The following is a 12,912-nucleotide window of genomic DNA, read 5'->3' on the forward strand; positions in this document are numbered from 1 at the left end:
TACATGACTGTTATTAAGCATGAGGCATTTAATGACTCTTCCAGAATAAGTGGGTAAATTAAATGACCATTGAACATGGATGTAGCAGATTTCTCAAGATGAAACAGAAACATTACATTTGGATACATTTATTGTTCAAGCCCTCAGTTACAAATGACAGTGGGAATAGTGACATCAACAAGAAAAACTGTCCTCTGCTGGGGCAGGTCTATGGTTCGGAGTCAATGCTGTTCTACTCTTTGGTCCTTGCTCTCGATCAGTCCAAGAAGAAAGGCATCTGCTTCTAGTAGTGTTGTGTCGGTGTTCGCACCCAGGAAGCGAGATGTGAGCTCGAGGTCCTCAAGACGCAGACGTACCCTGCTCCCCCTCTGGTACTTCTCTCCATCCACTGTCGGTCGTTTACATACACAATGGAACTTGGCACCAAAGTCAATGTCCAAATCGTCTTTGATTATGTGAAAGACCTTCCCGATTACCATTTTGTCCTTTGCTGGTCCCATCTGCATGAGAGGAGAATTTCGTAGCAATGACGCAAATGATTTTTCATTTCTTGTTGACCCAAGTCTGACAGTAGTTCCCGTCTGATTGTGTCTTTTCTGAAGGTCTGTGTGTTGTTCATATGCTGCAGCGAAGCCACTTTTCACCTTGTCGGCTGCTGGTTTTTGCGTTTCTTCCACCGCTTTTCCTTCCGATGTTTCCCCGCTATCTGTGCTGTATAACGACTTGCAAATATCAATTGCTCGTTTTTGGCAACACACGTGCCAGTCCTCAGACCTGACACTACCTTGCACAAAGCTGCCATGTTGGTGTGTGTGCCGCAAAGGACGATGGGTGTTTTATTTGTGTTACATTTAAATAAAAAATGAAGGAATACCACAATCCAATTCGTACTGTATAAAAATAACGAACTTATTACATTTGTGGTGGCAAAATTAGTATAAAAAACAAAGCCCTTAATAAACGCTACATCGTCACGTTACTTAACAAGCTCTCTTTTTTTAAGCTCTCCGGCTTCCGTAGCATAAAACATTTTGACGTCAGCGTAAATATCCGGTAGTAGCTCGACAAACTATCCTTACATTTCTGTGCTCTCTTTGGCAACATCATGGAGTTGTTTCTTTCTGGTCCACTTCTTCATTTTTGCAATGCTTCTTTTCCCACTGGAGCATCTGTACGTGATCTAGTTAATATTTTTACGAAAGAAAAGGTTAGTATCAATTAAACTGAAATATTACTTCATAGGTTCCACATCCAACAAGCTAGCTACTGGTAGCTAGATAACTAACGCGGTATTAGCGGAAGCTAGCTAGCTAGTGATCTAGTTTAACAGACTTTGCCAACCAGGACTGCTATGCTATTCTGCGCAGTTTTTTTTATTTTATATCTAACTAGCTAGTATTGGCAGTACTAATACTAATAGGGATGTGCGTCTTTCCCTTTCAAGACGATTTGATACGCATTTAACGTTAGATGGCCTCCGATGCGATTCAATAACGAAACGTTTTTAAACATTTTAGTCATTTAGCACATGGTTACCAATCTTTTTTTGTTGGGTTTATGAAGAACTCCGTCCGGGTTTAAACGAACTCTTCGTTTAAAGTTATAATAGTAAAATGCACAAGGTGCAATTTCGAAATTGAGTAGTGCACCATCAGGTCCTCTTGTCATGTTTGTCATAGCATACCTTTTTAGATAGCTATGTATAACTTGTCAGAAATGTCCAGATCAACTAGCCTATGTCGTTTTTTTTTTGTTGCCCTTAGATAATGTTGTAGTTTTTTAGTCACTCAAATATTAAATGAATATACATTATAAATAGCAAAATGTACACAATTGCAACAAAAAAAATTGCTTTAAAACTGGAAAAAAAAGTAACAAAAATTGTGCGCCCCATGACAATGTGTAGAATTGCAGGAAATAAGCTTTAACCCTGCAAAATTCTCCCCACCAACAAGAGGGGTGGGTGTGAACGGTTTGTGACATGGACAGTGCTTTTGCCGATAGAAATAGACGCGGGGTGTTACCCAAAGCTGGAAGTGGGGGCCTCAATTGAAAAAGTTTGAGAACCCCTTATTTAGCACATGTTGTAATCCAGAGTGATTAGGTAACTGTCTTGGTAAAGGAATATATGTTATGCCTTATTGTATTTGTTCATTGACAAAGCATTTTTTAATGAAGAGCATCAGTTTTTCCTGGTTTGGGGTTTTCGTCGTTGATTATTTGGACGAATCGAGATTGGGCAAAGGCGTTGCTTAAACTGATATCCACAACCACAAAGTCAAAATAGGCTGTATCGTCAAAATTCTTGAAAACAAATGTTTTTGTGGGCCATGGTATACATTGGTGAAATTAACGGAAGGGAGGGATTTGGACAAGAGTTTGTGTTTGCAAAGGAAGTGAAGTCTCCTCCTTTACAATGGCAGAGATGCCCAACTCGGCGGAAAATCTGTCTCCCTCCAGCAGGTGGCGTTTTTTGTTTTGCCCACCAAGAAGGACGTTTTTGTATGGAGGTCAATGAGAGTCGATTTTGGTCAACTTTTTTTTTTATGGCTTATTTGGTACGTGAGGTTATTTGATCAAATATAAGTTTCGTAATGCACAAGTTAAGAGTGTACTGATATAAGTAGGACACGTGGCATCCCGTCAACTTTGAGATAACACTGTCGGAGTTGTCTCTAAATGGCTATGCATATTCATGTAATGAAGCTAGTAGCATAGCGTCTCTCTATTGAATACAGACGGTTGACGTCAACAACCCTAATTTTAAAATATAAAAAAGGAGTTCAGTCATGAGATTTATCCACCAATCCAGATAAAGGATAGGCGGGAGCCGCTTTGCGGACCGCGACTCCCATTATTTGGGCGGAGAGAAATATACTGACAAGATACATCCATAATCTTTGACAAAGGTAATCACAATTGTTATTGAGATTACGTTTGATATAGTTTAGGCAGCCGCTAGTGGGCGCTAGATCTGTACATTCATCTAGGATTGATGTGTGTTCCCTGTAATACACCCGTTCGTACATAAAGCATATTCCATTCAGGCTGCATAGGCATAATTTTCCTCCTTTGCTTTCTATAATGGCGATCCTGCAGAAAGAAAACAGGAAAAATATGTGTACTGTCTTAACACGAAAATGGTGGTGGAAGATGTTTTCGGACAGTTTAGGATGTTGCACACCGCTTTCTTAGGATGTTGCTCACCGCTTTCGAAAGTGCACACTCCTGACTTTTCAGCTGAAATCACCATAAGATTTTAAGTCTTAGAGCTAGTAATGTATCAATATTTATCTTTAAAAAATAGCGAGTAATGGCATGAATTTGGATTTCACCCCGTCTCATCAAATGGTTTAGACCGTTTGGTAGTTTTGCCACACTTAAGTGAGTTTCCTTTCTGCTTCAACCAATCAGTGCGGATAGCTAAAGAACTCATACCCAAGAAGACTCGAGTCTGTAATCGCTGCCAAAGGTGCTTAACAAAGTAAAGTAATGGGTCTGAAACTTATGTAAATGTGATATTTTAGTGTTTATTTTTAATTAATTTGGAAACATTTCTAAAATCCAGTTTTTACTTTGTCATAATGCAGTATTGTGTGTAGATGCGGGGGATACATTTAAAAAAAAATCAATTTTAGAATAGGGCAGTAACGTAACAAAGCGGAAAAAGTCAAGGGGTCTGAATACTTAAATAATGTTTTTTTTTTTTTTTTTACTGGGCTAGTCGGTTAAGAACAAATTCTTATTTACAATGACGGCCAAACCCGGACGACGCTGGGCCAATTGTGCGCCACCCTATGGGACTCCCAATCACGGCTGGATGTGATACAGCCTGGATTTGAACCAGGGACTGTAGTGAAGCCTCTTGCACTGAGATGCAGTGCCTTAGGCCACTGCGCCACTTTCTGCACGCACACTCTGTTTTCAAGTGAAACTATTGCTGATGGTGAACCTGAACAATCAAAGTAAAATCGAATGTAATCTCAGATCATCGTGTGTATCCAGATGAGTTGTCTCCTGCGGTAGCTTTGGCTTCATTTATTCCGGTAACAGCACGTTTTGATAAAAATAACCTAGCAAATGATATACTCATCTAATAAAGCCTATTATTGCTCAATCCATTTTACAAACATTTGAATGACGCATAGATGTGACGCATAGATGTGCCAGATCAGGAATAAGCCTACCTCTCGTTGGTCAGCGCGTAAAGCTGCATACAGTGTGCGATTTGACTAGGCTACTGATATTGCATGGGGTTGTAGCTCAATGACTGTCAACACAATTAAATGCTTAGTTCTACACTGAAGGAGAGAACGCAGTTGTTACAAAATATTATTTATTTTCCAAAGGTAGAAAGTAATTTGAGGGGAAAAAATTGGGACAGATGCTTCGTAAAGTTTGAATCGATTTCCTGGCCTATGCTACATTTGGATCGGTTTGGAGTTCTGAAGACCAACCGCACTCATATCTTAAACATTTCAACCGGGGACCGATGCGTATTGTTCAATCATTACGTCCCTACTAGCTAGCTACTTGCCTAACGTTTCTTCTATCGTTTTCAGGGAATCCCGTCATCGGATCTCTATGTCAAGAATAATGGACGACTATCAGAGCTTGATGAGAAATTGCAGGCTGGAGCGGTGTATCGACTGGAGCCTCGTCTCTGTGGAGGGAAAGGAGGTAACTAAGTAGTTATTAGTCTTCTTGTCCCTTAGACTTACAGTAACAGGCTCATTACTATAACTTCTATCTAGATGGTTAGCTAGCTACTTAACCTCTATGGGCTAGGTGGCACGTCACAGTCCCACTCTATTCAACAGCCAGTGGAACAGCGTGGCGCGAAATACAAAAACCTCAAATGCAATCATTTCAATTTTTCAAACATACGACTATTTTGCACCATTTTAAAGATAAGACTCTCGTTAATCTAACCACATTGTCCGATTTCAAAAAGGCTTTACAGTGAAAGCAAAACATTAGATTATGTTAGGAGAGTACATAGCCCAAAATAATCACACAGCCATTTTCCAAGCAAGCATATATGTCACAGAAACCCAAAACGCAGCTAAATGAAGCACTAACCTTTGATCTTCATCAGATGACACTCCTAGGACATTGTGTTATAGAATACATGCATGTTTTGTTCAATCAAGTTCATATTTATATCAAAAAACAGCTTTTTATATTGGCGTGTGATGTTCAGAAAATGTATCCCCACCGAAAACTTCCAGTGAATTTACTAAATTACTCATCATAAACGTTGACGAAGTACATAACAATTATTTTAAGAATTATAGATACAGAACTCCTTTATGCAATCGCTATGTCAGATTTTAAAATAGCTTTTCGGCGAAAGCACATTTTGCAATATTCTGAGTACATAGCTCAGCTATCACGGCTAGCTATTTTGACGTCTGCCAACTTCGGGACACACTAAACTCAGAATTAGTATTAGAAAAATTGTATTACCTTTGCTGATCTTCGTCAGAATGCACTCCCAGGACTGCTACTTCCACAAGAAATGTTTTTGTTCCAAATAATCCATAGTTATGTCCAAATACCTCCGTTTTGTTCGTGCGTTCAGGTCACTATCCAAAGGGTAACGCGCGAGCGCATTTCGAGACAAAAACATTCAAAATGTTCCATTACCGTACTTAGAAGCATGTCAAAGGCTGTTAAATAGCGATAATATTCCAACCGGACAATAGTGTATTCATTCAAAGAGGGAAAGAAAAAACAGCGTGGTCTCGTGAATACGCATATCCAATCTCTTAGTCACCAGGCAGACCACTGACAAACGGAGCTACCATACTCTGCCTAGAGACAGGAGACGCCTCAATCTGCTTTCTGAAGGCTTTAGAGAGCCAATGCAAGCCTTAGAAAGTGCTACGTAACACCAGAGATACTGTAGTTTCGAAAGGGACTAGAAAGAACTACAAATTCTCAGACAGGCCACTTCCTGCTTGGAATCTTGTCAGGTTTTTGCCTGCCATATGAGTTCTGTTATACTCACAGACACCATTCAAACAGTTTTAGAAACTTCAGACTGCTTTCTATCCAAATCTACTAATAATATGCATATTCTCGTTTCTGGGCAAGAGTAGTAACCAGTTGAAATCGGGTACGTTTTTTTTATCCGGCCGTGAAAATACTGCCCCCTAGCCCAGACAGGTTAAGAAAATGATAATTTACTGTTAAGCCTAAAGTTAGTGGGCAGGTGTGAAATGTTGCTTACATTATTCTGAATAAGTGAGTAAATGAATAACTAACTGTTCCATTATTTGTAACTGGCAGGCTTTGGGTCTATGCTTAGGGCTCTTGGGGCACAAATTGAGAAGACCACAAACCGCGAAGCCTGCAGAGACCTAAGCGGGAGGAGACTAAGAGATGTCAACCATGAGAAAGAGTAAGTTAGTCACCCACAGACTCAATTTTATCTGGTATTTGAAGTATTTTTCTAAATGGGTGTTTTTGATGAAGCTCACCTGGTGGATTTGATTGTCAGTTTGCACTTTTGGTACAATGGAGTGGATAAATGGTATGAATAAATAGGTAATGAAAATATGTGTGTGTGTGTGTGTGTGTGTGTCTTTAGGATGGCAGAGTGGCTTAAGAAGCAGGCAGACCGCGAGGCAGAGAAGGAGCAAAGGCGTCTGGAGAGACTGCAGAGGAAGCTGGCCGAGCCCAAGCATCACTTTACAGACCCAGACTACGAGCAGCAGTGCCACGACCTCTCAGAACGCCTGGAGGACTCAGTTTTAAAAGGTGCCAATTTCAAATGGCTATTTAGAATGAAATGGTAGAATAGTATGTTTTATTGTCCATTTTGTAAGAATGGTGATGTTTAATTTTCACCCTACCCCTCTGAGACACACGGAAGCTGTGCAGAGCCCCTGGTGTAATTTTTATAGACATGTATTTATATATACACTACCGGAAAAAAGTTTTCGAACACGTACTTGTTCAAGGGTTTTTCTTTCTTTTGACTATTTTCTACATTGTATAATAATAGTGAAGACATCAAAACTATGAAATAACATATGGAATCATGTAGTAACTCAAAGTGTTAAACAAATCAAAATATATTTTAGGTGTTAGATTCTTCAAAGTAGCCACCCCTTGCCTTGACAGCTTTGCACACTCTTGGCATTCTGTCAGCCAACTTCATGAGGTAGTCACCTGGATTGCATTTCAATTAAGGTGTTCCTTGTTAAAAGTTCATTTGTGTAATTTATTTTCTTAACTTCTATGGGCTACGTGGGACGCTAGCATCCCACCTGCAGGACACAGCCAGTGAAATATCAGGGCGGCAAATTCAAAAACAACAATGTCATAATTCAACTTTCTCAAACATACAACTATTTTACACCATTTTAAAGATACACTTTTCCTTGATGTAACCACATTGTCCGATTTCAAAAAGGCTTTACAGCGAAAGCAAAACATTAGATTATGTTAGGAGAGTACATAGACAGCAAGGAAATGTGTCAATAAAACCCAAAACACAGCTAAATGAAGCACTAACCTTTGACGATCTTCATCAGATGACACTCCTAGAACATTGTTACACAATACATGTATGTTTTGTTCGATAAAGTTCATATTTATATCCAAAAACAGCATTTTACATTGGCACGTGATGTTCAGAAAATGTGTTCCCACCAAATCGTCTGGTGAATGTGCACATCAATTTACAAAAATACTCATCATAAATGTTGACAAAATATATAACAATTATTTTAAGAATTATAGATAGACTACCCCTGGATGCAACCGCTGTGTCAGATTTTAAAATAGCTTTACGGAGAAAGCACATTTTTCAATATTCTGAGTACATAGCTCAGCCATCACAGAGAGCTATACAGACACCCGCCAAGTTCGGGGGCAACCTAAACTCAGAATTAGTATTACAAATATTCTCTTACCTTTGCTGATCTTCGTCAGAATGCACTCCCAGGACTGCTACTTCCACAAGAAATGTTGTTTTTGTTCCAAATAATCCATATTTATGTCCAAATACCTCAGTTTTGTTCGTGCGTTCAGAGCACTATCCAAAGGCATAATGCGTGAGCGCGGTACCAGAGACGCAAAGTCAAAACGTTCCATTACCATACCTAGAAGCATGTCAAATGCTGTTTAAAATCAATCTTTATGGTTTTTTTTATGTAAAATTGCGACAATATTCCAACCGGACAATAGCGTATTCATTCAAGGAGAAAAAGGAGGGGCGTGCTGGCGGGATCGAGCATATCCAATCCCTTTGTTGCCAGGCAGTCCACTCAGAAACTGAGCTCCTATTATCTGCCCAGTGACAGGAGAATGCTCAAACTACTTTCTGAAGGCTTTAGACAGTCAATGGAAGCCTTAGGAAGTGCAACGTAACCCCACGGATACTGTAGTTTCGAAAGGGACTAGAAAGAACTACAATTCTCAGATCCTCCACTTCCTGGTTGACTTTTTCTCAGGTTTTTACCTGCCATATGAGTTCTGTTATACTCACAGACACCATTCAAATGCATATTCTAGTTTCTGGGCCAGAGTAGTAACCTGTTTAAATTGGGTATGTTTTTCATCCGGCCGTGAAAATACTGCCCCCTAGCCCAGACAGGTTAATGCATTTGAGCCAATCAGTTGTGTTGTGACAAGGTAGGGAGGGCTTCACAGAAGATAGCCCTATTTGGTAAAAGACCAAGTCCATATTTTGGCTCCCGAGTGGCGCAGCGGTCTAAGGCGCTGCATCTCAGTGCTAGAGGCGTCACTATAGACACTCTGGTTGGAATCTATGGCTCTAACACAACCGGCTGTGATTGGGAGTCCCTTAGGGCTGCGCACTATTGGCCCAGCGTCGCCCGGGTTTGGTCGGTCTAGGCCGTCATTGTAAATAAGAATTTGTTCTTAACTGACTTGCCTAGTTAAAATAAAAATGTCAAGAACAGCTCAAATAAGCAACGAGAAACAACAGTCCATCATTACTTTTAAGACATGAAGGTCATTCAATACGGAACATTTCAAAAACCTTGAAGAATTTCTTCAAGTGCTCTCCCAAAAACCATCAAGCGCTATGATGAAACTGGCTTTCATGAGGACCGCCACAGGAATGGAAGACCCAGAGTTACCTTCGCTGCAGAGGATAAGTTTATTAGAGTTACCAGCCTCAGAAATTGCAGCCCAAATAAATGCTTCACCGAATTCAAATAACAGACACATCTCAACGTCAACTGTTCAGAGGAGACTGTGAATTAGGCCTTCATGGTTGAATTGCTGAAAAGAAACCACTACTAAAGGACACCAATAAGAAGAAGAAACTTGCTTGGGCCAAGAAACACATGCTATGGATGGACATTAGACCCATGGAAATTTGTCCTTTGGTCTGGAGTCCAAATTGGAGATTTTTGGGCAGTGTGGGTGAACGGATGATCTCTGCATGTGTATTTCCCACCGTAAAGCATGGCGGAGGAGGTGTTATGGTGTTGGGGGTGCTTTGCTGGTGACACTGTCTGTGATTTATTTAGAATTCAAGGCATGCTTAACCATCATGGCTACCACAGCATTCTGTAGTGATACGCCATCCCATCTGGTTTGGGCTTAGTGGGAATATCAGTTGTTTTTCAGCAGGACAATGATCCAACACACCTCCAGGCTGCGTAAGTGCTATTTTACCAAGAGAGGGAGGGTGTTGCATCAGATGACCTAGCCTCCACAATCACCTGACCTCAACCCAACTGAGATGGTTTGGGATGAATTGCACCACAGAGTGAAGGAAAAGCAGCCAGCAAGTGCTCAGCATATGTGGGAACTCCTTCAAGATTGTTGGAAAAACATTCCAGGTGAAGCTGGTTGAGAGAATGCCAAGCGTTTGCAAAGCTGTCAAGGCCAAAAGTGGCTATTTGAATCTCAAATATAAAATATATTTTGATTTGTCAAACACTTTTTTTGGTTACTACCTGATTCCATATGTTATTTCATAGTTTTGATGTCTTCACTTATTCTACCAAATAGTAAACATAAAAAAAACCCTTGAATGAGTATGTGTATCCAAACTTTTGACTGGTGCTGTATATATATTCTTAATGATCTGTGCTGTGGAAAATGATGAATGTATAGAGCTGTTTGTTCCATAGAACTAATTCAAGGATGAGTAACAGTCTGTTTTTTAGGAATGCAAGCCTCTTCCAGCGGACTAGTGAAAGTAGACGAGGCACCAAAACGCAAAAAGCCACCTCCAAACAAAGGCCAAGGGAAAAGCAAGAAGAAATGCTTTTGGTGAATGAGCTTTGTCATCTTGGTAAACATTTTTGTAAAAAAAAAATATAATAATTATCTTTGCAGCCTTTAAATAAAAAAAAAACATGCCAAAAAAGTGTCATGAGGACAAAACTGATAGTGGAATGTTTTGGATATTACAGGACGGGTGTTGGTGGCCTGGATGACCTGGACAGCTCTGAGGATGACGATGATGCAAGCGAAAGCGGGAACTCTCCCTCCACATCTGCTTCAGGTTCAGGGGTACCCGATTGTCCCGTAAAGGGAGCAACGTCAGCTCACACATCAGCCTCTCAGAGCAGAGCGGAACACACAGCAACTTCAGAAGCTCCTAGTGCAAGCAGCAACTCCATCTCAGGACCCAGCTCTCCAGAGAGCCCAGCAGAGGTGCAGACACGATCTCAAGCAGAGGCAGCAGCTTCAGGTGGTAGTGGGGAGCAGAAGGAGGTGGTCCCCACAGAAGAAACATTCCCGAAGACCAACAATCTAGGCGTAGCTCAGAGTAGCGTCAACCAAGCCGCTGTGAGTTTCTTAATGTTCCACTCAAGATTTGTCCTCTTGGGCCTTGTTAGTTCATTATTTAATGTTTTACATTTTCATTATCCATACTTGCTCCTTCGTTGTTCTGGGTCATCACAGAAATAAAGCAGCTTTCCTTGTGACCATAATGCAAATGAGATGTTGGGATGACCAAAGATGTTTAATGGCTCACAATGCACCATGAATAGGACTTTGCAACAAGACCAACAGTTACTATCTGGTATCAGTTACTTTTAAAGATTAACTCATGTGTGTTTCTCCCCTGGTATGCAGTGTGAAGATGGGCCCTTAGACCTCCAGGCAGTGCACTCGGACAAGGAGTTGGAGACTTTAGGGTTGGACAGGCTAAAGGCGGAACTGATTGCACGAGGGATGAAGTGTGGGGGAACCCTGTCCGAGCGCGCTGCTCGCCTTTTCTCCACCATAGGGCTTTCTGCAGAGGACATTGATCCTGCCCTATTGGCCAAACCCAGCAAGGGCAAGAAGCAATGACTGCCTAGTTTCTATTACAGCACCATATAATAATGAGTCTTATGCTGAGTGGACTCTTGATAACTTGGTGACAATTAAGGCAACAGATATAACTATGCCATGAGCTCCAGATTTAAAGTGTGATTATTTTTGTTTGCCCCATATAGTTGACACAATTAAAGATTGTCCCGGCTATTGGATATATCCCAGAATTCTCCTGTTCTCAATGCATTTTTGATTTTTTTTTTCTGGAGTAAATGTTACTTTTTGAAATTCTTAAGTCAATGAGCTGTCCCTTTATGTTGGATGAAATGTCACAAATGAAATTAGGTCCTTTTTTTTTCACAGTAGCTAGGTTTCTGTCCAATTTTCATGCAAATATTCTAAAATGATATGTGCATTTTCCAACTAGAGATGTTACCATCATGTGACTCCAAGTCTACTTTGATATGATGGTTATTACGTAAACATGAGTTTGAAGGTGTTTCCACTGCCATTTCTCATGTAATTATTTTTACAGACAAAGTTCACACCTTGTCTAGCCTTTTATGTTTTGTTGACATTTGGAAAGTTTAACACAATTTGCTGTTTCCAAAAGGCCTGTTGTGACTTTTTTAATCCAAAGTACTTAACTCACATAAAAAGGTTGGATGGCAACCTGGTTAGTGAGTGGTTGTTCTCACAACCAAAATATTTTTAGGACAGAGTAATTATCTTTGGCTTAAATTTTAGGTTCATAACTCTGGAAATGGCTTTCTTGTTTTTCTGTGATCTTATATGTACCTGTGTTCCTTATTTGGATGTATGGTTGAATAAAAGGACTTACTGTATTGTGTGAAGCAAAAATACATGAACGTGACTACTTTTTTTTAAACCATAAACAATATTATGGCCATGATGGTGCAATCAACATTTGAGTCATCTCTGTGTACCTCGGAGCCCCTGGGTGATCGGGGCTATCAATATGATTGAAAGCCCTCCTGTTCTCACGCGGGCTAGCAGTGGGAGAATGCGTACAGGAGAACATCTGGACACGGTTGGAGCGTCTATCCCGAGTGGAGGTTCGTCCTGGCCTCGTAGGGAAAACCAAGGGGACATTGCGTGTTTACACGTGACAAGAACAGGTACCCCTCGGCTCTCCCGAACAGTTCCCATATTTGGAGAACAACGTCAGGGTGCAGATGACACTTGTCTCCGGGACCCCCTCGAGACATGAGGTCTGCTCCGACGTTCTGATAGCCTGGAATGTGTGTTGCTGTCAACGAGCGAAGGTGCTCGTGAGCCCACAGCCGCAATTCCTCCGCCAGCCGGTGGAGTGCAGAGACCTGACTCCTTGGCGATGTATGTAGGCTATTGTGGTTCCGTTGTCCGACCAGACCAACACGTCGTGCCACCGTTGGCTAGACACGAAGTGGGTCTGAACCAGGTCTGAATCTGTCTCCAACTCTAGGAGGTTGATGGGGCGTCCCGAGGGAGGACACACACCTCCGAACGCCCGAGCCTGGCATGTCCCTCCCCATCCAGTCAGACAAGCGTCTGTAAACACTGGAATGTAGGAGGACACTGCCTATTGGAACCCCTTGCGTCAGGACGCACAGGTCTCTCCAATAGTTCAGGTCCACTCTGAGCGAGAGGGGA

At 41.2% G+C, this 12,912-nt stretch overlaps 1 protein-coding gene and 1 pseudogene across 2 annotated transcripts; one reads left to right on the top strand and one right to left on the bottom strand.

Moving 5' to 3' along the window:
• Nucleotides 1-112: 112 nt before the first annotated feature.
• LOC106565010 (small ribosomal subunit protein bS1m pseudogene) lies at nucleotides 113-817 on the bottom strand (annotated as a pseudogene).
• A 247-nt stretch (nucleotides 818-1,064) lies between these two features.
• Nucleotides 1,065-12,122, top strand: sde2 (SDE2 telomere maintenance homolog (S. pombe)). 2 transcript variants are annotated; one of them, NM_001140311.1, is given in 7 exon segments: nucleotides 1,065-1,207; nucleotides 4,563-4,680; nucleotides 6,295-6,406; nucleotides 6,596-6,765; nucleotides 10,158-10,263; nucleotides 10,407-10,785; nucleotides 11,077-12,122. In NM_001140311.1, coding segments are annotated over 7 exon segments (1,206 nt in total). In that variant the 5' UTR covers nucleotides 1,065-1,105; the 3' UTR covers nucleotides 11,296-12,122.
• Nucleotides 12,123-12,912: the final 790 nt, after the last annotated feature.

The sequence above is a fragment of the Salmo salar genome, chromosome 12, assembly GCF_965601325.2.
Source record: "Salmo salar chromosome 12, fSalSal1, whole genome shotgun sequence".
NCBI lineage: Eukaryota > Metazoa > Chordata > Actinopteri > Salmoniformes > Salmonidae > Salmo > Salmo salar.